Source organism: Oncorhynchus mykiss, chromosome 9 (assembly GCF_013265735.2).
Source record: "Oncorhynchus mykiss isolate Arlee chromosome 9, USDA_OmykA_1.1, whole genome shotgun sequence".
NCBI classification, from domain to species: domain Eukaryota; kingdom Metazoa; phylum Chordata; class Actinopteri; order Salmoniformes; family Salmonidae; genus Oncorhynchus; species Oncorhynchus mykiss.
The window spans coordinates 25,367,216-25,390,572 of NC_048573.1; the positions used below are offsets into that span (position 1 = coordinate 25,367,216).

General features: G+C 44.2%; 1 protein-coding gene and 1 long non-coding RNA gene across 2 annotated transcripts; one reads left to right on the forward strand and one right to left on the reverse strand.

The window, feature by feature from the left end:
* Window positions 1-149: 149 nt before the first annotated feature.
* LOC110531816 lies at window positions 150-2,449 on the forward strand. The gene is made up of 2 exons (XR_002474762.2): window positions 150-415; window positions 525-2,449. It is a non-coding gene; the product is annotated as an uncharacterized LOC110531816 (long non-coding RNA).
* Window positions 977-9,971, reverse strand: LOC110531813 (PHD finger protein 23B). The gene is made up of 5 exons (XM_021615247.2): window positions 9,387-9,971; window positions 8,271-8,302; window positions 8,044-8,136; window positions 3,543-4,191; window positions 977-2,985 (listed from the first exon to the last, which is right to left on the reverse strand). Exons 1-5 carry the CDS (start codon window positions 9,412-9,414, stop codon window positions 2,792-2,794), a joined length of 996 nt encoding a protein of 331 aa, XP_021470922.1. The 5' UTR covers window positions 9,415-9,971; the 3' UTR covers window positions 977-2,791.
* Window positions 9,972-23,357: the final 13,386 nt, after the last annotated feature.

The following is a 23,357-nucleotide window of genomic DNA, read 5'->3' on the forward strand; positions in this document are numbered from 1 at the left end:
AGTCATGCTGGACACACACTTACAGTAAAACACAGACATTTGGGTGGAAGAGTTGATCTGAGTCGAGCACGGGTCAACCACACACACACATAGACAGACGGTCGGTCGGTCGGTCGGTCGGTCGGTCGATTGAACATGTCCTCCCGGTCTCCTCAGGATGTGAATTGGCTGGACCAAGAGTTCTTGGTCCACACCTGTCTGAGCTCTCTGACCTCACCTTCCTTTCCCCACTGGGAGACAACCCCGGGACTGGGAAGAATGCCGTTCCAAGTCTGCCACCTTCAACGCCCCTCGGTAACACATCCCTGACCCCATGGAACATATCTCCACCCATCATCACGGCAAACCCAAGGACAAGAGAGACAATCGAGGAGTGGGCGATAATGTAACATTGAGACCAGGAGTAGCCACTGATGTAAGTGTAACAATATTGCAGTGCTGTGAAATGTACATCACTTTAGCCACCAAACAAGTCCAGTCTGAATGATTTAATATCTTTCTCTTTGATTTGTCCATCACTCCAGGAAGAAGGCAACAATTCCTCTGGATTCTATTGGAAGCACCCTTACATCCAACCAGCAGAGCAGAAAGGTGAGAATACAGAACAGGGAGGACTGACCATCCTTTACTGGTGAACTGGCTTATTTGTATCCATGTGTTGCAGGATGAACCAAAAGACTACTGGGAATATTTTACTGAATTATCTCCACTCATCCAATGCTGACTTTACAGTTCCAATCAGAATTCATTGTGACTGTTAGTTGGTTGTTTTGTAAAGATGAATTCCCACAAATAGGTTTGAAAGCATGTTAATATTTATTTATATTTAAGATATTTAACCTGCTTAGATGTTAGGGACTGAACACCCTCTAGTGGTTGTGTATGTACAACGACAAACATGTGTGCCTAACATCAATAAAATGCATTCCTTATATTTACCGAAGTCACATATATTGGGGAAAAACAAGAGAACAGGTGATCCCCAAAAAAGATTTTATTTTTCAAGCTACAGTTAAAGAAAAACAATACCAGAGGCCGAAAATATAACATCTGCTAGGCTTTCTTTTCCTCTCTTTTCACTTTCAAATATGTACAGTTATCGAAGAACAGGGTATATACAGAGAATCGAAGGGAAGGGTGGTGGACAGAGTGCATTTGCTTTTTGGGGACTAAACATGACTCTTCCACCAACAAAAAAAGCAAGGTAAAACCAACCAACATAAAAGGACCTGCCACGACACTGGTGATATCAAATTACTTTTCTGTACAATACAAACAGTCTACTTTGTTTCACGAATGAGAATTATGAGGGTGAGGGATTTGTATGTTCTCTGATTTGGAAGCAAATCTCAACTAGCGTTTTCTGAACTTTTAAACAAAAATAATGATAACATGAAAGAAATACAAAATATATATTTTACAACCATTCATGCAAAAAGATGTTCAAGCCACTTCTACAAGGTGAAGTGGCTCCAACTTTTTCCGTCACGACAGTTTACAACAATCACATCAATCTCCCAAACCAGAAGTCTCTAATGAAAAGAACGCACAAATGTGAATAAAAACAAAAAAAAGCACAGAACAAGCATTGGAGGAATTTGAAGTCTGTCGCCAAGTCAAACCGCAACCAAAGGGTAGTCATGGTATTCCATTGTCATGCAGAGGGAACTCAAAGTAATCAAGTGGTGATGTAGCAGATGTTGACCCACTCCTCAAAGCTTATACTGCACCAGTTGACAAAAAAAATGTATTTTAAAAAAATATATATTTACTGGTTATGGGCTGGATCTAAAAACTTTACAGCACAGCCCTTAGTTTAAAAGTTAGTGTATTAGCAATTGCCAAAAGCAATTAACTTTCAAATGAAATAACCACAAAAAAAGGGGGTGTTTGGTTTGGGCTTGTGCTTGTTTTAGTGCACTGTTGTAGCACAAGTTAGTGCATATTTCTATGGAATAGATTGAACATTTCAATTTTGATATGATATTGTTTCAATCAGAAAACCTCTGATGAGAGAAATCCTATAGGGGCTTAACACTGTGGCAAGCGGTACTGAGTGTAATAGACAGAAACTAATAAACAAATGCCAAAATTGAAAGCTTACATAAGAAAAAAGTAGCAAAAAAATAAAGAGAGACCCTTTTTAGACCTAAAAATGAGAAACTTATGGACAAAAACAAACATGTTTGTTTTCTTTTCAGATAATGAAGGGGGTTGTGCCTCTGCCATGGTGTGGCAGTCGCATTGAACACTGGTTACAGAGGGTCTGACAAAAGTGGATGTACCATTATAAAATACTAGCTTTTTCCTTTGAACGTTGACAGAAAAGCAACCCATCAAATGTCCTAAATAAATAATTATCTATACCTTGTCATGCACCTTATGCTATGACCTTAATGTAAAAGCCAGGAAATGGATCTCTGTATGGTTGCCTTAGCATTTCAATGAAGAAAAAAAAAGGAAGCCAGTCTCTATTTAGTAAGACTACTGAGCAAAAGTGTGTCTATTTGTATGTTACAGATAATAAAAAGATCACCTTCCAATGTCTTCCTGTTTTAGTACAGTTTTCACAGAGGCAGAACGTGACAAAGAACCTACATGAATAAGTGGGGATGGTGATTGTCAAAAAAACACCTAGAAAAAAAACTAACAATACAGTTGCCGTCCAGATGAGGGTTAACAATCAGCTGTTGGCATTGCAGAAAATAACTTGGTTGTAATAGTACACAGAAAAAAAGGGTAGATTGAAAAGGGATATAAGAGGGATTTTGTCCCTCTCACCCCTCTATCTTTAGGGGTCTTTCTTTGGCCCCGACCGTCGCGTGTCCCTGCACTTGTGGCAGTAAAAGATGTCAGGGACGTTGGACTTCTTGATCTTGGCGCATGACAGATGGACCCACACTCCGCACTGGTTGCACTCGATCATCGGTCGCCCCGCAAACGGCTTGCCGCAGTAACAGGTGATCAAGTCCCAAGAGTCATCACCTGGGCGGGGAAGGAGGGAGAAGAGAGGTAAGAGGGGGCACCTCAGTGGGACAAGCAGGGATGGGTTCAGTGGGCACCTTACAGGGGCAAAGGTTTTCAAAAAGAAAAAGCTCTTCAACTGTTTGTTTACAGAGGTTTTAATTTATGGCCCCCCTAATTACTTGGTGTTTACTGAGGAACTACATAGAAACAGCAGATTAACATAATTATGACCCATTAATTATTCCTCAGTGACTTATAACAAATGCAATAAAGTACCTATTGTTACCAAGCAGATTCAAATTAAAATACCATATTTTCCCTTATTTATCCCCAAGAATAGCAAACCTCGTATGAGCCTCTGGTTTAGACCTCAGGGAACAGGTCAGTGCACTAATATCGATCCATTGTAAGCCAAGCAGCAAAGCATATTGCCAGGAAACAGTAGCCATACACTTAGAAAAGCTGAAGTGAAGTGATCAGGCTTTTTTTGTGGAAATGACAGGGCACACACATTTACAGCAACAAAAATATTTGTGCTTTCTTGTCCATAACGTGGTCAGTATGAAATCGCTTACCTGACTCCACCATGATGTCCTCGTCGGCTATCCATGTCTCACCTTCGCTCGAACTTATCTCTGCGTCCCGGTTGGACTCCTCCGCCTGCATCTTGGCCAGCCCCTGCATCCCTGCCTGCATCTTGGCCAGCCCCTGCATTCCTGGGGAGGAGACACTGTGCCCTGTCAGGTGCTCTTGGACCGAGCGCTCCCCGGGGTGGGCGTGGCCGGTCTCAGAGTCTGTCTCGCTTTGAGTGGCCGAGCTCTTAAGCTTCTTGAGGGCTTTGGGCTGCTTGGGATTTTTGCTGCGCTTGATGCGGGCCCTCTTCTCACCGCCACTGCTCCCGCTGTCAGCCGCACCACCAATGGCGGAACCCATTGACAACTTTTTGAGCTTTTTGTCCTTCTTGCGCTCTGCCTTGCTGGCAGCCTGGCTGTCGTACAAAGAGTCTTTCAGCCGCATCTTGTCCAGCAGGGAGCTGTCCGAGTGCATGTGGCGCATGCTCTTACCCTTGTTGGCACGAGCCTTGTGGACAAACGTGTGGATGGTGTGCAGGTCATTGCCTCCGTCTCCCCAGCTGGCCCCCCCAGAGCTGCCGCCGCTTCCACTTTCCCCCGATGCCCCTGAGCTGTGTGGGGAGCTGGAGGACGCTGGCGACCACGGACCTTCCTACACAGCCACAGATGTAGAGAAAGACCAATGAGGGAAAAAAAGCAGTATAGGACAAACAATACTTGATGCATCGGGTTATAAATGTTACTTAACCCCCTAGAGTTGATTGACACACCGGTGCGTCAATCTGTGTTAGATAAAATTATCCATCAAAATCAGTCAGTATAAGCTAGATATTGTTTTTTGCATTGGATGAGTCAATCCACCTCTTCAGCCAGTGTCGCACTTCCACATCTGCGGTTAAAGGTAGCAGAGTGGTGTTTGTCAGACCATGAGATATCCACCAAAAAAATTAATACAATTATATAATCACAACCACACACATAAATTAAAAAATATATATATATATTTTTTTTTAATCGGTCTGCTCGTGTAAACGTCTGTAGTGTTCAAACTATTACGACAACTATGGAAAAGGGACTCATGAACACGAAGGTGATCTCAGTTTTGCTCTGCGACCCCACAAGCATCAGGAGACTCATCTGAATTATATCATCAATGCGCCAACTTCTGTTTGGTAGCGTCCGAACCGTTTGGGCTACAAACTAAATGGGACCCCACTGTTGAAAGGGGAGATTCTCCATTTTGCTCTACGAATGTCAAGACTTCTTTTTCTCCGTTGTTTTTTTAATATCTCCTAGATTTTGGACAGACATCAAAACCTTGTTTCCTTTTTTTTTTACTGTCCTTTTTGCTATTTAAGAATGTGTTATTCAATTACTTTCTATGGGCTGGACCTCCCGAGTGGCGCAGTGGTCTAAGGCACTGCATCGCAGTGTTAGCTGTTCCACTAGAGATCCTGGTTCGGTCCCGATTGTCGCAGCCGGCCGCGACCGAGAGACCCATAAGACAGCGCACAATTGGCCCAGCGTCATCCAGGTCAGGGGAGGGTTTGGCCGGCAGGGATGTTCTTACCCCATCACGCTCTAGCGACTCCTGTAGCGGTCCGGGCACAATGCACGCTGACACAGTCGCCAGGTGTACAGTGTTGTTTCCTCTGACACATTGGAGCAGCTGGCTTCCGGGATAAGCGGGCGTTGTGTCAAGAAGTGAGGCTTGGCTGGGTTGTGTTTCGGGGGACGCACGGCTCTCGACAGTTGCCTCTCCTGAGTCCGTACGGGAGGCGCAGCGATGAGACAAGACTAACTACCAATTGGATACCATGAAATAGGGGAGAAAAAGGGGGTCATTTTTGGGGGGAGTTTTTATGTGCTTTAGTAGTAAATACAAAAATAGATATTTTATCAAATAATTTCATTTTTATACGTAAAGGGGTCCTAAAATTCAACATCCATGATCCATAGTATAATTACCTTAAAACAATTCCCTATGTCAGCTTAGCATCCCCCTCCCCAACATCTTAGACTAAAGAATAAAACATGTGCTTTCAGAAAGTATTCACACATTTTGTTGTATTACAGCCTGAATTTAAAATTGATTAAATGTTGTTTTTTTTGTCTGTGGCCTACACACAACCCATTATACCAATTTTAGATCTGTTTTTATACAAATAAATTAAAAATGGAAAGCTGAAACACCTTGAGTCAATACGTATTTTAACCCCTTCGTTTTGGCAAGCCTAAATCAGTTCAGGAGTAAACATTTGCTTAAAAGGTCAAGTGGTTTAACATGATTTTTTAATGACTACCTCATCTCTGTACCCCAAAATTATTTTAAGGTCCCTCAGTCGAGCAGTGAATTGTTTTTTTTAAACGTAGTGAAGTTATTACATTTTGGATGGTGTATCAATACACCCAGTCACTACAATCCACAACATTGTAGTTACTCCAAAATACTAACATAATTGACAGTAAAAAGGAAGCCTGTACAGAATAAAACCATGCATTGTGTTCACAAGGCACTAAAGTGGTGGTCCTAATAGTTTTAAAAACAGGGATATTTTTTTTTTAATACTAGCATTAAATATCAGGAATTTGAAAAACTGAGTTTAAATGTATTTGGCTAAGGTGTATGTAAACTTCCGACTTCAACTGTATATGCCTTCAAGTTCTAATCTAACCAACCATGTATTAGGTAAATCTAAGTTCCCGTGTGGCCTTTGAATAGTGTTAGTTTAAACAGCGCTGCACACCAAACATTTGCCACGTTCTAACGATTTCAGCTTGATATCGATGGAAGTGATTAACATAAAGTGTTGCGTTACACTTACCATGTCAGTGACCAACTTTAATAAAAATTCAACACTTTAAAATGTAGCGAGCAGTCTTCTACAAATTGTCCTCTAACCAGTGATTCCATTAAGTTTTTGAGCTGTTTTAGTTAACAGTATCTGCAACCTTCCCTAGCCCCCCGGGCAATTGATTTCAACGTGATAATCGATGAGTGATTGACAAAACAGTGATGCATTTCTCTTTCAGTTTTGGTGATTCTGATATCAAAATACAACATTCAAAAATGTAGTTGACTGTTCTGGGGGTGGTCAGTTATTTATTTTTACCTATCTTGAGTTTCCATGTGGATTTTGAGTAGTGGTAGTTTCAACAATGCACCCCCCCCCCCCCCCCCAAAAAAAAATCTGCTTTTGACTATTTCTGGCCTGGCAATCGATGATAGCAGAGTACGATATCCAACCTTATGTAATTAGAAAGAGATTGATCCTGATTAAAATGGTATCCAATTCGAAAAAAATCTAAATATACACATTGCGAGATATTTGACAAAATAGACATACCTGTATTTCCCTATAATAAACACTGGGTGGACCTCAGAGTTCCATGAGCCGTTTTTTGTTTACATTTTAACTACAAACAACGTGGGCAGGTCTCATTGTCAACAATAGGGAAGCAGGCATTGTTACGTAAAACAAACTGGAAATAGAACGTTCGGAAGGCTAGTTGGTGCTCAATAGAACTAATAGGAGCTGGCGGGGTGAAAAAGGTCATAAAATAAGGCCTGTTTTTTCGCGATTTCTTCAAAACTACGGCAAGCAGCTGGGACATATGGTAATATTATGAAACTGGACTCCACAGTGGATTAAATTAACTAGTTATCAGAAAAAAAGAATTGTTTAAAATGGCATGTGTCAAGCCTACACAGAAGTCAACCGGGTTGGGCTTGCCTAGGTTGGCTAGCTCGACTGGAGTTTTCACATCCTTCAGAAATTAGAAATGTCATATTGCTAGCCGTCTTCGCTAATGGTGCTAGCTAGCAAGATGTTGAATAATTTAATTCGCCCCCACCATGCTGTAACTTACGTTACCACATACTCCTGCCAGACAGACTCAGACATGCATTTAGCTTTCTAACGTTAGCTAGCTAGCTAAACGGTTAGCGTCGTCGCTAGCACAGCAGGTTAGCTAGCTAGCTACATTCCACCTTTGTTAGCCATGACATTGGCTAGCAAACCAAGGAAACCAGACGACGGGTTTGATAGTTTGCTTTCAATACGACCTGGCCAGCTAAAATTCTTGCTAGCTCACGTTAGCTTGCTTGCTAGCGTGTTTCAGCTCTGATTTGCTAGCCAGCGTTATGTAGCTAGCATTCGAAGACTGACTTGTCACAAGTGTATTGTGTAGTGCAAAAATGAATTAAGGATTCAGCTATGGTGGCAATTCGTGTAATGTATGACTATCGCAGTACCGCCTGACAATGTGCTAGCAAGCAGCAACAAGCTCAGACGAGCTAGCTAAACGTGGTGTAATCATCCACTCGTGATCAGCTGGTGGTTGATAGTAATGGCGTCACCAGCCCCAATTCTAATCGAACTGGCACCAGTTGTAAAACTGGGCTGTGCTGGCCCGGGTTTCTCTCGAGTCATCTTCAATTTGCCTCTAATTTTAAGTGCCAGTTGAAACGGGGTTTATGTCCTGATGTGCCTAGTTAACCTACCTCTTTAGGATTGGGGATATAGCCTGCATATGCCAAGACAAAGTTGCAGAACTTGTTAAAGTCTTCGACGGTCCTCTTTCTCCTCTCTGGAGGCTAAAGAGAAAACAAAACATGAATGAGATCCACACATACATGAATCAAGCTAATAACTCGTACATGCATCACCAAATAGAGTGGTCATGTTAAGGGGGAGGTGAAATTGAATACCACACCGGAAGTCTACTTACCAGAGTCTCAGTTTTGCACTTCAATAACGAATCTGTATAATAAAAAAAAACAAGAAACTTAAGAAAAAAAAACTACGATACTAGCTATAATCGGTTTACATTTTATACACTGTCATTTGGATGAAAAAAAAGTATACATTACTTCAAAGTACAATTCAATTTTCAGGTTATAATAACCTCATTCTCCCCACTGTCTATTTGTGTTCGGCCTAGAGATGTATCGAGAGAATAAACAAACAACTAGTTAGCTCGCTATTGCAATGAAAAACTTAACCAGACAAGGGTACTGACTGACTGTTTAGTTTGCTAGCTAACAATGATGTTAGCTAGTTGTCCTAAACGAGTGAATACCTACCCTGCTCGCCAGTAACGATGTTAGCCAGCTAGCTAACGTTACCGCCAACAATGGTGTCTTTATATTTTTTACAACGGGTCAATAACTTCAATAGAGATGCAAAGACAAATTCAAGACTGTTACATGGTGCTTGGAGTGAAAATGTTTAGTCGTAACTAGCTGGCTAGGTTGGATAACGTTAGCGTACAAACTTGAACCATGCCATCCATGCATTGTGAGCCAGCTTTAGCAGCTGGCATGAGGAGCCGGCTCAACCCCGAATTTTGAACTTGGCTAGCAAACTAGCACCATCTAGCTAACTAGTTACTGTAACAATCTAACAAACAAACACTGATAGTCAACTGTTGAAGACATGTTAGCAAAGCAAAAATCATTATGCCCCATTTTGTTGGAACGTTATGCTTGCTAGCTAACTACCGTTAGCTTGCCAGCGGTTATTTTACATTAGCCACATCAATGCCATGGTTAAGCAAACGTTAACTAGCTACGCTATCTATCGTTACTGCATAAAAATGCACCGTTTATCATCAAACTCTACAAGCTAACTTAAATTGACTTTTTGATACAGATTAAGTAAATCTAGCTAACTGACAGTTAATGTTAGTTAACTATAGCGACGTGTTAGCTAACGTTAACCAACTAACATTGTGATTGAACAACCAACAGTTGCTTTACTGGGAGGCTTGAACAAAACCAACAATGTCCGCTAGCTAGAAAAGAACTCTAGATCAATTTACTATGTGAACTGACACTTAACGTACCTTGGTGTTCAGACATTATTTCAAGCATTGTCGCCTCAGCAACAAGGCCCGTTGTGGTGGTAGCTACCAGGTAGCTAGCAGCTGGGGTGTTTTTCTCCCGGCTTGACTGTTGACTGTGTGTGGGACACCCCTGCCGAGAACGCAGGACTCAACAACTCTTCGACAAGCGACTTTCCTTGACTTTTTGGATTATGGTCCCCAGTTCTAGATTGTTTAACCGGCTAGGTACGGACTAGCCAACCACAATTGCAGAAATAATTCCTTATCTGCCCGTTACCTAGCTAACAAGAAGCAAGGTTAGCTAGCTAACGTTACTAGCTAATTTCTTCGTCACAGCAGTTATATTGCATAAATATTCCTGGAAATCAACTAGTTTTTTAAACTATCGCACTAAGTCACCGGAAAAAAACTGCAGCAGGTGAATCCATTGTAAAGGACAAAGGCATTCAGGTAACATATTTCTTAGATGAAGTTTACGTTTTTCCATAACACGAACAAAATCGACGAGAGTGACTAGAATATGTATCGTCCCTTGCGCGCCTCACTCCAGCCAGGCATCTTCTTCTCTGGCATAATGGCGTTTGCAACAATTGGATGTGCATTACGCCACCTACTGTGCAAGTGGATAACAAAGACTCCAAAAAGGGGTAAAAATATTCATACAAACCACACAGGGTCAGAAGGATCCTGTGAGGGTGGTACATTTTCTGGCAACAGTAGTCCTTGCAGTGCTTCTGCCAGGAAGTCTTGGAGCCACAAAAACTTTTTGGAAGTACAAATAATAACTCTGACTATAAATGCTACAAAATCCACCTTCACAATGAGTGTATCCAGATTTCTTGATTGGCGTAAAAATATTTGCAACTGGTTGTGGTGCATCCACCGCCATATCTTCTTCAGCACTATGGCCCCTTGCCCCTTCGACTCTTCACCACATAGGAGATCTGCTGTACAACGCAGATCCTTGACACTGTAATGGAAATTTTAATGTTTGTGCTTTTCTTATTACAATTTTCTATGTTCTATTCATGTGCTGTTCTATAAACCAATTTCTGTGTTCATGCAAGTGGCTGACTGTACAAATCAACTGTCAGTAGCTGCAATTTGGCTATACACACAGACATTGTTTTGAGAACGAACAATATATTGGTTTCAAGGTCTCCACTTAGAGAGGAGAAGCCTCGTGAGATGTTGGTCTGTCACATATTATGAAACAGTATTGGTCGGTCACATGAATAGAACAAAACGGTAATGATTAATTAATTATGCTAAATCATGCAAATATAACTTGTCTGTGTATTGCCATATATAAGACAACTGCTGGGTCTGCCCAGGCAGAGTTCCCGATTGACATGTGTACGATGGTGCATTGAGTTGGTTGGAACCTCTCCAGCGTGCTGACAAAAAACAATGAATCGTTTAAGGTTGACTTCGAGTGTCCTTGTGTAAGAATCCCACCTTGACCTCTTTCACCCTAACAGGGCACTCAAGGAAGTCCATAGTACGATCCCCACCACAGTTGCAACATTTTCCCTTCATAGATTCTTCAATAACATACTTCTCCCGTCTGCAAACATTTGACATGTGGCCACTGAGTGGTTTGGGCACAATTGCTCTCTCCGCATACCTCACATATCCAAGCTTCACATGTGCAGAGTCCCCTCAAACAACAATGATATCGATAAGCTTTTCTCCTTTTCACAATACGGGTCAGGCAATGTGCACTGACCGCTCCTGGAATTTTCTGAATAAGGTAAGCCCACACGTCATTTATATCTAATGAGACTCCAGATATAATTCCTTTAGCAGGTGCCCTGCTCTGAAGATCAATGAAGGTCTGTTTCCGACGTAGGGAATTTGGCCAGATCCAGTGCACGCTTCTTCTGTTCTTCATTTACACAATTAACCAATTGGGCTCCTGCAGCGGTCTAATGCAATGCATCTCAGTGCAAGAGGTGTCACTGGTTCAAATCCAGGCTGTATCACATTCGGCCGTGATTGGGAGTCCCATAGGATGGCGCACAATTGTCCCAGCATCGTCCGGGTTTGGTCGGGGTAGGCCGTCATTGTAAATAAGAATTTGTTCTTTAACTGACTTGCCTAGTTAAATAAAGGTTCAATTAAAAAACTTCCAGTCACCTTGATTGAATCCACCTTTCCCATTGCTCTCTTCACAGTCCTCAATAGTAAAAAGGATCTCCCAAATTAACCCTCTTGTCAAAAAAATGTTGGGTTACGGATGTAACCTTGGTTCTCTGAGTAGAGTAACGGGTCACCAAACGACCTATGTGAACTCCTTCCCGTTCACGCAATGTGATTGAGATGCCTCACACCAAAGATGTTTAAAATCATGCCACACCCTTACTGTACCCACGTGACGTGTCACTATAAAAAGGTGGTGTGTTGTGACAATATCTATTACTTCACTTGAACCCAACAGAGGGGATGGAATGACATGAACGCTTGGCGACCCGTTACTCTACTCAGAGGACCAAAGTTACATCCGTAACCCAACGTTCTCTTTCATTTTTGTAACGGGTGGGAAAGTATGTACCAAAGATGTTGTTCGGACAACAAAGTGGGATAACTCACCATTTAACTTAGTCCAGATCAGTCCCTGAGACGTCCTTGTATCCACCACAGGATGCAACAGAATATAATTACCCAAAATGGTAACACAGATTTTAAACTGCGGTATACAACCGTATACACAAGCAAGCTGAAAGCTAGAACATACAACATGAAGCTTCAATTGGGTGCAACAGCACCAAGAGTGGAAGGCCGCTGTATAGAACATCCATCTCACTGATGGTTGATAAGTAAGTATGTACAAGGTTCACAGTATGCTCACTTATCTGGGTTGAGAGAGCATGCCATGGCCAGAACCACAGACCCCACTGATGGAGTGGACATAACATTGAGTCTGTAGTACCTCATGAAAGTTATGGGTGTTGCCCAACTTGCAGCAACACAGAGAGTCCATGGAGGCCCCTCTGAACATGGGCCATGAAGTGGCCATACACCTGGTGGACGGTGCTACCACGTGGTCTGGAGACCTTTAATGTTTACACTCTGTTCTCCCCATAACACACAAAATGCTGTTCTGACGAACAGTTCTTGTTGCAGGAAGATAGGCACTCAGTGCCCTAACTGGGCAAAGTGTATGCAACTCACGACTCTCCTGTGAGGAGTGGGGAGGCGGGTGAAATGAAATATTAAGGGCTGGTTAGCATGTGATGATGAAAGCACCTTAGGTAAAAATGCTGGATTTGGCCGAAGCACTGCCTTAGATCCATTTTCTGGATTTTCTGGAGCATGAAGGATGGGTAGAAAGCACATGTAATTCTTCAACACCCTTGGCTTAAACAGTAGTCAATAGAAAGTCAGTATTGACTGAGAGCTCACATACTGTAGCTCAAGTGAAGACAGTAGGACTCCAGCGTTCGCATAGAGGATGCCCTGGCTGCCTGATTCGTATCAATTACCAAGGACGGCAACCCTGAAGCTATAAGGTGGTCACGTTCAGGGGCCACACTCACAACTTCAGTATGCTGGGTTTAGGGTGCCAAAGCTTGCTGTTCGCTTCTGAGAGGAGGTCCGCTCGAATAGGGATTTCCTATGATTGAGAGGTTGTCAGCTGTACAAGGTCTGAAAACCAGTGATGCTGTGGTCAATGTGGAGCAACAAGTAGAACTGGCGCACTCTCAAGACTGATCTTCCTCAAGACCAGAGGGAGCAAGGGAATTGGTAGAAACACATATAGCATGGCGACGACCCCGATTGGGCCTGCTGGTGCCTTTATGGAGATACACATAGGACAATGGGTTGAGTCTTGCGATGCGAACAGATCAGCGTTCTGAATCGTGCCCAGATCCTCTCCACTATTGTGGACTGTATCCTCCAGTCTCAAGGAAGAGGGCCTCCTCTAGAGAGAAAGTCTGCCGCCTGATTCTACACCCCCTGCAGGTGTTTTGCTCTGAGGGATGAAAGGTGTCTCTTTGTCCAAAGGAGTATCTCCCCTGCTACCTGGTGCAGTGTCATTGACCTCAGTCCGCACGGGCGGTTGATGTGTGCAACCACGGTTGTGTTGTCTCAGTATCAGTACATGTTGTCCTCTCAGTACTGGGAGGAAGTGCTAGAGTGCAAGGTGAACTGCCTTGAGCTCCAGTACGTTGATGTGAGCTGTTGTCCATGCTGTTGACCATACACCATGAACCCCTGACTGGTTCAAGACTGCTCCCCATCTCTTTATGGAGGCGTCTGTGGTCAAAGTCACCGGTTGTGAACTATGCCTAGGAGAACTCATCTGGGAGTTTGAAGAGCAATACAATGGTTGTGCCTAGCACTTCAGCAACTCATTACCTTTTCGTGTTTGTCCCTTCTGGGACATAGATTGTGTCTGTTGTACCAGCACTGTATTGGCCGCATGTGGAGCAAGCCCAACGGTACAACATGGACTGCAGCAGCTAAGAGGCCTAGAAGCCTCTGACTCACTAGCACTGTCACCTGTTTTCTCAGTTTGAACGTTGAAAGACAATTTGTCAATGATACCACTCTTTCTGGACAGAGTGTAGCTTGCATGATTTGAGTGTCGAATGTGTCAAGCCCAGGAAGTGCACACACTGAGTGGGGTCCAGAGAACTCTTTTCCAAGGTCATTGTTAGTCCCAACTCGGAGAGGTGATGTGAGAACATGGACGTGTATGCCAAAGCTTGGCTTTCTGACCCATGCCAATCATCTAAGTAGTTCAGGACCCTTACTCCTGCTTGGCAAAGGGGAGCTAATGCTGCTCTTATGCACATTGTTTTTTGAAGGAAAATCTTAAGTATTTTCTGTGTGCTAGTAGAATTTTGATAAGAAAGCATGTGTCTTTCAGGTCCACTGTGGTGAACCAATTGCCTGGTTGTACTGACTGAAGGATGGTTTTGATTGGCAGCATTTTGAAGGGAAGTGCTGAAAGATGATGATTCAGACACCTTAGGTCCAAGATTGGACGTAGGACTTTGATTGAGTAGAACCCGCAGTTTGGCTGCATTGGTTCTACTTATTCGATTGCATGCTTCTCAAGGAGCAAGGAGATTTCTAAGCAGAGTGTTTGCTTTGAGCAGGGTTGTGAGCTGTTGTTTTCAAGACACCCCTGAAGTGTGGGGGTCACTGACAAAATTGTAGTGCATAGCATTGTGTTAGAATGCATAACACCGTAGTTGACCTTTTCCAGCTGGAAAGGTGGTGCTCGAGGAAACGGGGTTGCGCTAGAGAGTCCGAGGCGCTGCGTGCTGTGGTGCCGAGGGGACGCGGCCTGCATATGGTGCACCTCTGCCTCTTTGGTGATGCTGCGCTCCACCTCTTCGGTAGGACTGAGAGTGTCTGTTCCTCCACTCCTGACAGGTGCAGCGTGATTCTGAATCTGGTTTCTTGGGATCCCAGTTGGGGCCCTTGGACAGGAGTAATGGTTTGCTGGTTGATGCATTCTAGACTTTGGCCGCTGCTGGGCCAAATGTCTGGCCAGGTGATATGGGTACACCCTGGACTGCGCAAACCATAGGCGGCGCCGTGCAACTCACTGTGTTGCCAATGATTTTCCAACTATCTGAGCATTGCCGTTTAGGCATTAGATGAGCAGGCCTAACTGTAGACAGTTATTTAACGGTCTCAGCATCGTAGTTTGCGGAGCGGCGTACCTGCATCTCCTTTTGATATAAGGGCAGTCTTGCTGCTCAATTGCCAAGCCTAGCGGCTGACAGTGTGCTGTCATATGTCCTGCGTAGGAAGCAATCAGATACCCTGCATCGTTTGTTAAGCAGCTCTTGGTCTGAACTGTGATGGAGAGTAGGTAGAACAAGAAAAGCAAATTATTTGTCCATACGGGGGAAATGGCCATAACCATTTACACCTGCACCATAAAGTGTAGCTAAGCAAGTGCACATGCTTGGCATGGCAGGGGTTCTGTCATTTGGTGTGCTCCAAGTGCATTGGAGCTCATGCACTCAGTCTTTGAAGAACTGAATTCATCAAACTTGGATGTGGATGCCATGGCAGGAGAAGCATTCTCCACATTGAGGTTTCTGCTTGCCCTCTTAAAGATTTCAGACAAGGATATTTTCTGGTCGACCATCACTGGGACTGGATGATGCTGGGGCAGTGATACATAGCATTATAATCATCATCAGTGCTCATGTGTCATAAGAGTGGGAGGCTCTTGTGGACAGTACGTCAGTGTCATCTGATTCAAAAACCACGCTCCGTTCAGAGGTAGGGGTTGGGTTTGGTACTGGTAGGGGAAGCTTGGCCAGGATGTGCTCAAGGGCAGACTCAATGGTTTCCATACAACTGTCTAGTGACTTAATATCCTTGCGTGCCTCAGTGAGTCAACATTTTACCATGCGAGGATCAGTGATGGCATTTTATGGGCAGTGGACCATGAGTGGAGTGAGACCCATCATTAAACCGGGAGCGTTTAGAATGATCATTGATCTGTGAGACAGACACATCTGATGAGAATGTGTCTGCCTCACAGCTCTGCCCCCAAAGTGCGCAAGTCGAGATTTCAATGCTCTCGGTTTGAATTTCTAAGAGTAAATGCAAGTGCTGCTACCCTGTTACCCAAAGTTTGTCATCATCCGAGGCTGGGAGTTGTTTTTCACACTTGACATGGGTGGAATGACATCCTGTGTACAGCACTGAACCATTGTGCAAAGAACGTATTTTCACACAAGAGAAGTGTATTCCAAGAAAACGGTAATAAAACAGATTTTGTCTCGATGTGTCTCGGTGTATGCTTCGATTGCCTCGGTATCTGCTTTGGATGCTTCGAGAGAATTGAGACTCCTGTCTAAATATGTATCAAGGTCCGAGTTCGAAACTCCCAAGAGTGAACTGTCAGTCTTAGCGTTGGTGGACTTGGTCAAGAGAGAACCGGTAGCCTCCAGCACCACTGAGCTCCATGATCACAGCAAAACTCCAAGCGAGGGATTGGTAATACTGGATCAACGGGCTGGTTTGGCAGTCATGTGGGGACTGGCACGGCACCGCAGGTCAACAAGTGCCAACAACAGCTACAACAAGCTATGTATGGCTAATTTAGCTAGCTAGCTACGAGCTAACTTCTGAGGTAAATCTAGTTTGCTAACACAAGGATGAAAAATGCACAACAAAAAGCAATAAAAGTTAGCTGTATGGGCAGGCACAATAACGAGAGAGAGGCAGATTAGATCAAATGTACTTCTCGCAGCACCTCCTCAGGTCATTGAAGAATCGTAACAATTAGAAAGTCATCTAAAGGGGATTAATATCAATATTGTAATGAAAAACGCAAATGTGAGAGTGAAGAAAAGACAGTATGTCACACCACACCGCCTTTTATAGTGACAGGTCACGTGGGTACATTAAGGGTGTGTGACTGTAAACCTCTTTGATATTAAGCATCTCAATCACATTGCGTGAAGGGGAGTTCCCATGGGTCATTTGACGACCCGTTACAAAAGCGAAAAAGAAAGCAGTCCAAGAAGAAGTGCAGTATTGGACCAACCCTTTTATTCCACTACATCTTTTGCTTGTTTTGTTCAATTTTTTGATTTCACTGCTTTCCATTCACTTTCACAACCTTCACTTGCTGCACTTTCAGATTCAAGCAACATTTCCGCTTCTCCAAACTTCAGCTAGCAGAGCCAGGCATAAGCAATGTCAATTTTATGAATATTCATGAGTCTCGACATGTTGGGTGATTGGTTGAGCCTTTTTGGGTGCGTGATGTCACACAGATGCTCTACAGAGCTGTGTGTGCTGTCATACCGCGTTCAAAACAATTGGGAACTCGGATATCTCTGACTTCCGACATCAGTGCGTTCAAGACAACTGGGAACTCTGGGAAAAAATTGGAAAAAATGTTGCTCTGAATGGGAAAAATCCTTTTGAACGGTCTCGGAATTCCAAGTCGGAAACTCAAGCATCTTTCTAGAGCTCCTGAAGATCACGGACGTCAAGATTTGACCTCGTTTTTTTCAGAGTTCTCAGTTGTCTTGAACGCAGTAGTACTGACCAAACAAATTTGGGAACCCAGCTTCAGCGTGATCACCCAATTTTTTTTTATTTTTTATTTTTTTGAATTTTACCCCTTTTTCTCCTCAATTTCGTGGTATCAAATTGTTGTAGTAGCTACTATCTTGTCTCATTGCTACAACTCCCGTACGGGCTCGGGAGAGACGAAGGCTGAATGTCATGCGTCCTCCCCTCCAATACACAACCCAACCAGCCGTACTGCTTCTTAACACAGCGCACATCCAACCCGGAAGCCAGCCGCACCAATGTGTCGCAGGCTACACCGTGCCCCTGGCAACCTTGGCTAGCGCGCACCACCATACCCCTGTCTGCGCATTATGCCCTGAATATATTCTACCATGCCCAGAAATCTGTTCCCCAACGCTCTAGGCGACCAGTTTTGATAGCCTTTAGCCGCACCCTCATACTACTCCTCCTCTGTTCCGCGGGTGATGTGGAGGTAAACCCAGGCCCTGCATGTCCCCAGGCACCCTCATTTGTTGACTTCTGTGATCAAAAAAGCCTTGGTTTCATGTATGTCAACATCAGAAGCCTCCTCCCTAAGTTTGTTTTACTCACTGCTTTAGCACACTCTGCTAACCCTGATGTCCTTGCCGTGTCTGAATCTTGGCTCATGAAGGCCACCAAAAATTCTGAGATTTCCATACCCAACTATAACATTTTCCGTCAAGATAGAACTGCCAAAGGGGGAGGAGTTGCAGTCTACTGCAGAGATAGCCTGCAAAGTAATGCCATACTTTCCAGGTCCATACCCAAACAGTTCGAACTACTCATTTTAAAAATTACTCTCTCCAGAAATAAGTCTTTCACTGTTGCCGCCTGCTACCGACCCCCCTCAGCTCCCAGCTGTGCCCTGGACACCATTTGTGAATTGATCGCCCCCCATCTAGCTTCAGAGTTTGTTCTGTTAGGTGACCTAAACTGGGATATGCTTAACACCCCGGCAGTCCTACAATCTAAGCTAGATGCCCTCAATCTCACACAAATCATCAAGGAACCCACCAGGTACAACCCTAAATCTGTTAACAAGGGCACCCTCAGAGACGTCATCCTGACCAACTGGCCCTCCAAATACACCTCCGCTGTCTTCAACCAGGATCTCAGCGATCACTGCCTCATTGCCTGTATCCGCTACGGATCCGCAGTCAAATAAACCACCCCTCATCACTGTCAAACGCTCCCTAAAACACTTCTGTGCGCAGGCCTTTCTAATCGACCTGGCCCGGGTATCCTGGAAGGATATTGACCTCATCCCATCAGTTGAGGATGCCTGGTCATTCTTTAAAAGTAACTTCCTCACCATTTAAGATAAGCATGCTCCGTTCAAAAAATGCAGAACTAAGAACAGATGGTTCAGCCCTTGGTTCACTCCAGACCTGACTGCCCTCGACCAGCACAAAAACATCCTGTGGAGGACTGCAATAGCATCGAATAGTCCCCGCGATATGCAACTGTTCAGGGAAGTCAGGAACCAATAGATGCAGTCAGTCAGGAAAGCAAAGGCCAGCTTCTTCAGGCAGACATTTGCATCCTGTAGCTCTAACTCCAAAAAGTTCTGGGACACTGTAAAGTCCATGGAGAACAAGAGCACCTCCTCCCAGCTGCCCACTGTACTGAGGCTAGGTAACACGGTCACCACCGATAAATCCATGATTATCGAAAACTTCAACAAGCATTTCTCCCCCCGCAGCTACTGGCCCAAGCCTCTCCAGGTTCTCCTTTAACCAAATCCAGATAGCAGATGTTCTGAAAGAGCTGCAAAAACTGGACCCGTACAAATCAGCTGGGCGTGACAATCTGGACCCTCTATTTCTGAAACTATCCGCCGCCATTGTCGCAACCCCTATTACCAGCCTGTTCAACCTCTCTTTCATATCATCTGAGATCCCCAAGGACTGGAAAGCTGCCGCAGTCATCCCCCTCTTCAAAGGGGGAGACACCCTGGACCCAAACTGTTACAGACCTATATCCATCCTGCCCTGCCTATCTAAGGTCTTCGAAAGCCAAGTCAACAAACAGGTCACTGACCATCTCGAATCCCACCGTACCTTCTCCGCTGTGCAATCTGGTTTCCGAGCCAGTCACAGGTGCACCTCAGCCACGCTCAAGGTACTAAACGATATCATAACCGCCATCGATAAAAGACAGTACTGTGCAGCCGTCTTCATCGACCTTGCCAAGGCTTTCGACTCTGTCAACCACCATATTCTTATCGGCAGACTCAGTAGCCTCGGTTTTTCGAATGACTGCCTTGCCTGGTTCACCAACTACTTTGCAGACAGAGTTCAGTGTGTCAAATCGGAGGGCATGTTGTCCGGTCCTCTGGCAGTCTCTATGGGGGTGTGACAGGGTTCAATTCTCGGGCCGACTCTTTTCTCTGTATATATCAATGATGTTGCTCTTGCTGCGGGCGATTCCCTGATCCACCTCTCCGCAGACGACACCATTCTGTATACTTCCGGCCCGTCCTTGGACACTGTGCTATCTAACCTCCAAACGAGCTTCAATGCCATTACAACACTCCTTCCGTGGCCTCCAACTGCTCTTAAACACTAGTAAAACCAAATGCATGCTTTTCAACCGTTCGCTGCCTGCACCCTCACGCCCGACTAGCATCAACACCCTGGATGGTTCCGACCTAGAATATGTGGACATCTATAAGTACCTAGGTGTCTGACTAGACTGTAAACTCTCCTTCCAGACTCATATCAAACATCTCCAATCTAAAATCAAATCTAGAGTCGGCTTTCTATTCCGCAACAAAGCCTCCTTCACTCACGCCGCCAAACTTACCCTTGTAAAACTGACTATCCTACCGATCCTCGACTTCGGCGATGTCATCTACAAAATAGCTTCCAATACTCTACTCAGCAAACTGGATGCAGTTTATCACAGTGCCATCCGTTTTGTTACTAAAGCACCTTATACCACCCACCACTGCGACCTGTATGCGCTAGTCGGCTGGCCCTCGCTACATATTCGTCGCCAGACCCACTGGCTCCAGGTCATCTACAAGTCGATGCTAGGTAAAGCTCCGCCTTATCTCAGTTCACTGGTCACGATGGCAACACCCACCCGTAGCACTCGCTCCAGCAGGTGTATCTCACTGATCATCCCTAAAGCCAACACCTCATTTGGCCGCCTTTCGTTCCAGTTCTCTGCTGCCTGTGACTGGAACGAATTGCAAAAATCGCTGAAGTTGGAGACTTTTATCTCCTTCACCAACTTCAAACATCTGCTATCTGAGCAGCTAACCGATCGCTGCAGCTGTACATAGTCTATCGGTAAATAGCCCACCCAATTTTACCTAGCTCATCCCCATACTGTTTATATTTATTTACTTTTCTGCTCTTTTGCACACCAATATCTCTACCTGTACCTGATAATTTATCACTCCAGTGTTAATCTGCAAAATTGTAATTATTCGCCTACCTCCTCATGCCTTTTGCACACAATGTATACAGACTCTTTTTTTTCTACTGTGTTATTGACTTGTTAATTGTTTACTCCATGTGTAACTCTGTGTTGTCTGTTCACACTGCTATGCTTTATCTTGGCCAGGTCGCAGTTGCAAATGAGAACTTGTTCTCAACTAGCCTACCTGGTTAAATAAAGGTGAAATAAAAAAAATAAAAAAATAAAAATGATATAGCTATCCTCCTAAATGCAGTGGTCAGTGGATAAACTAGTTGGCTACTGCATGGCCAGTATGAACCAGCATGCTAGCTAGCCAGATACATTTCATTCAGTAACTATCTGTATAGTTTAAAGTTTTAATGTCACGTTCACAAGTACAGTAAAATGCCTTTCTTGCCTTAAATACAATGGTCACTGGATAAAGTAACTATGAGTTGAGCATATTTATCTGAAAATTAACTAGTAGCCAGTAGTGGTGCCCATGGTGGAATCATATTTAACCCGCTGGTTCCTGAAGCATATGTCCCAATGAGCTCCCGACGTTAGCTAACGTTTACTAGCTAGCATCGCGATTAACATTTTGCTAGCTAGCTGAGCTGTTTTATGAGAAAACGGCAAATATGAAAAAAAATGCAATATTATGGTAACTGTCATTGAAGTTGTTGGTTAATACTTGTTTCAGGTCAGAGGTTAGAGAACTTGTCCGCCATGTTGTGTGTCGGTAAGGGCTGACCCTGACGGGTTCTATGTCGAGACTCATAAATATTCATGAAATGTGCCCCCCCACACATCTGAACTTGATAGATAGTTCTAAACTTTAGACATATTTTGAACATATACTGTACCTAAGTTAACAACCCTCACTGAATCATTTTAATGTGAACCTTCATTACGCCTCTTCCAGGGAAAATCACACCCCCATGAGGAGCAGGTTCAGCAAGTCATCCAAATCACACACATCATCCTTGCCTCGTTTGCAATGCTTTTGAGTGGGTGAGTGGACGCTGGGCTCACCCAGCTGCAGGCACCCGCTCTTGAGAGGCAACGTATTCCTGTTGGGATCCATAGCTAGCCTGGCCACTGTGCACCACCTGCCCCTCCTCTGTGGGGCTGCCTCCGGATAGAGGACAATGTCTATCCCTCAGGCCACATCTGCTGGGGAGGCTTCCATTGGTCTGCTGCCTGAAAAGTGCAGGTGGGACCTCTGAGTCCGCAACTTCTACATTCTCTTGCACTTCTCTCGCCACCTCCTCCTCTAACATGCAAAGGTAATCTGCTGGTCAATCTGACCAGTGTGCATTGCAATCAGCTGGGTGAGTTTAAATTGAACATCAGGGGTGATCACTGGCAGAAAGAAGGAGCACAGCAGATTACACTTGGTCTACATGCATGCACATTGTAGTGTGCATGCATGTAGGATATGAGTGTCTACCTGGGTCTGGGTGTGGAGGCTTTCTGCTATGGAACAAGGCGCATTGCTGGCACAATGAGCTCTTTTGATTGAGGTTGTGAGGGGGAATCTTGTTGTGGTGGCAGCTGCAGAGAAGTATTTGTGTATACGCATGGCCGCGCGAAGTAGGGGTGCTGAGGGTGCTGCAGCATCCCATGAAAAATCAGAATAAAACAAATATATATATTTATATGTATATATATTTGGATTTTTTTTTCTCTTCACAAAAGTAGTGCACTGGGCCTATATAGGGCCTATATCTGTAGTTTAGGTAAACACATTTTTTTCAGCATCTCTGCTTTGGCAAAAAAAGGTAGTTGCCCATAACGTTGCACCTTATGATGTAAATGTTTGTGGACAGGGTTTGGATCTTTCTGGATTCCAGAATGACAATCACAGAGAAAGGGACAAGGCAACAACTCTTACAATTCCAAACATTGAATCCTGCAAGATGAATTCTTGATCAAATAACCTTGTGCAGTATTAATTTACAAACCACTTTATGTAAACGTGCACTACCGTTCAAAAGTTTGGGCCACTTTGAAATGTCCTCTTCGCTGTTGACGTTGAGACTGGTGTTTTGCGGGTACTATTTAATGAAGCTGCCAGTTGAGGACTTGTGAGGCGTCTGTTTCTCAAACTAGACACTTTCATTTACTTGTCGAAGAGGCGACTCTGGGAGGAGCCATGGTGGATTTACAGGAATAGCTCCAGTTGGACTAAACTCTCTTCCATACAGTCCCATCTCCTTCGCCTGGATATTACCCACCCAACCCAAAGCTCGTGTTCTGTCTTCGCTCATGTTCCCAGTATGCTTGTAAAATCCCTTTTGCAGGATGAGACACCCCATGTCCCCTGTAATAATTAATTCCCAGCTGCTGTCTCATAATCTGCAATGGCATATCCCCCATCTCCACCTGTAGTCCAATGAGGTCCGGGCTGCCGAACCATAAGATATACTGTCATAGTCTATTACAGATCAGATCAATGTAACATACATGGTCCTCGATGAGGAACGCCCAGCTCCCCACTCCTTCCCCGTCAGA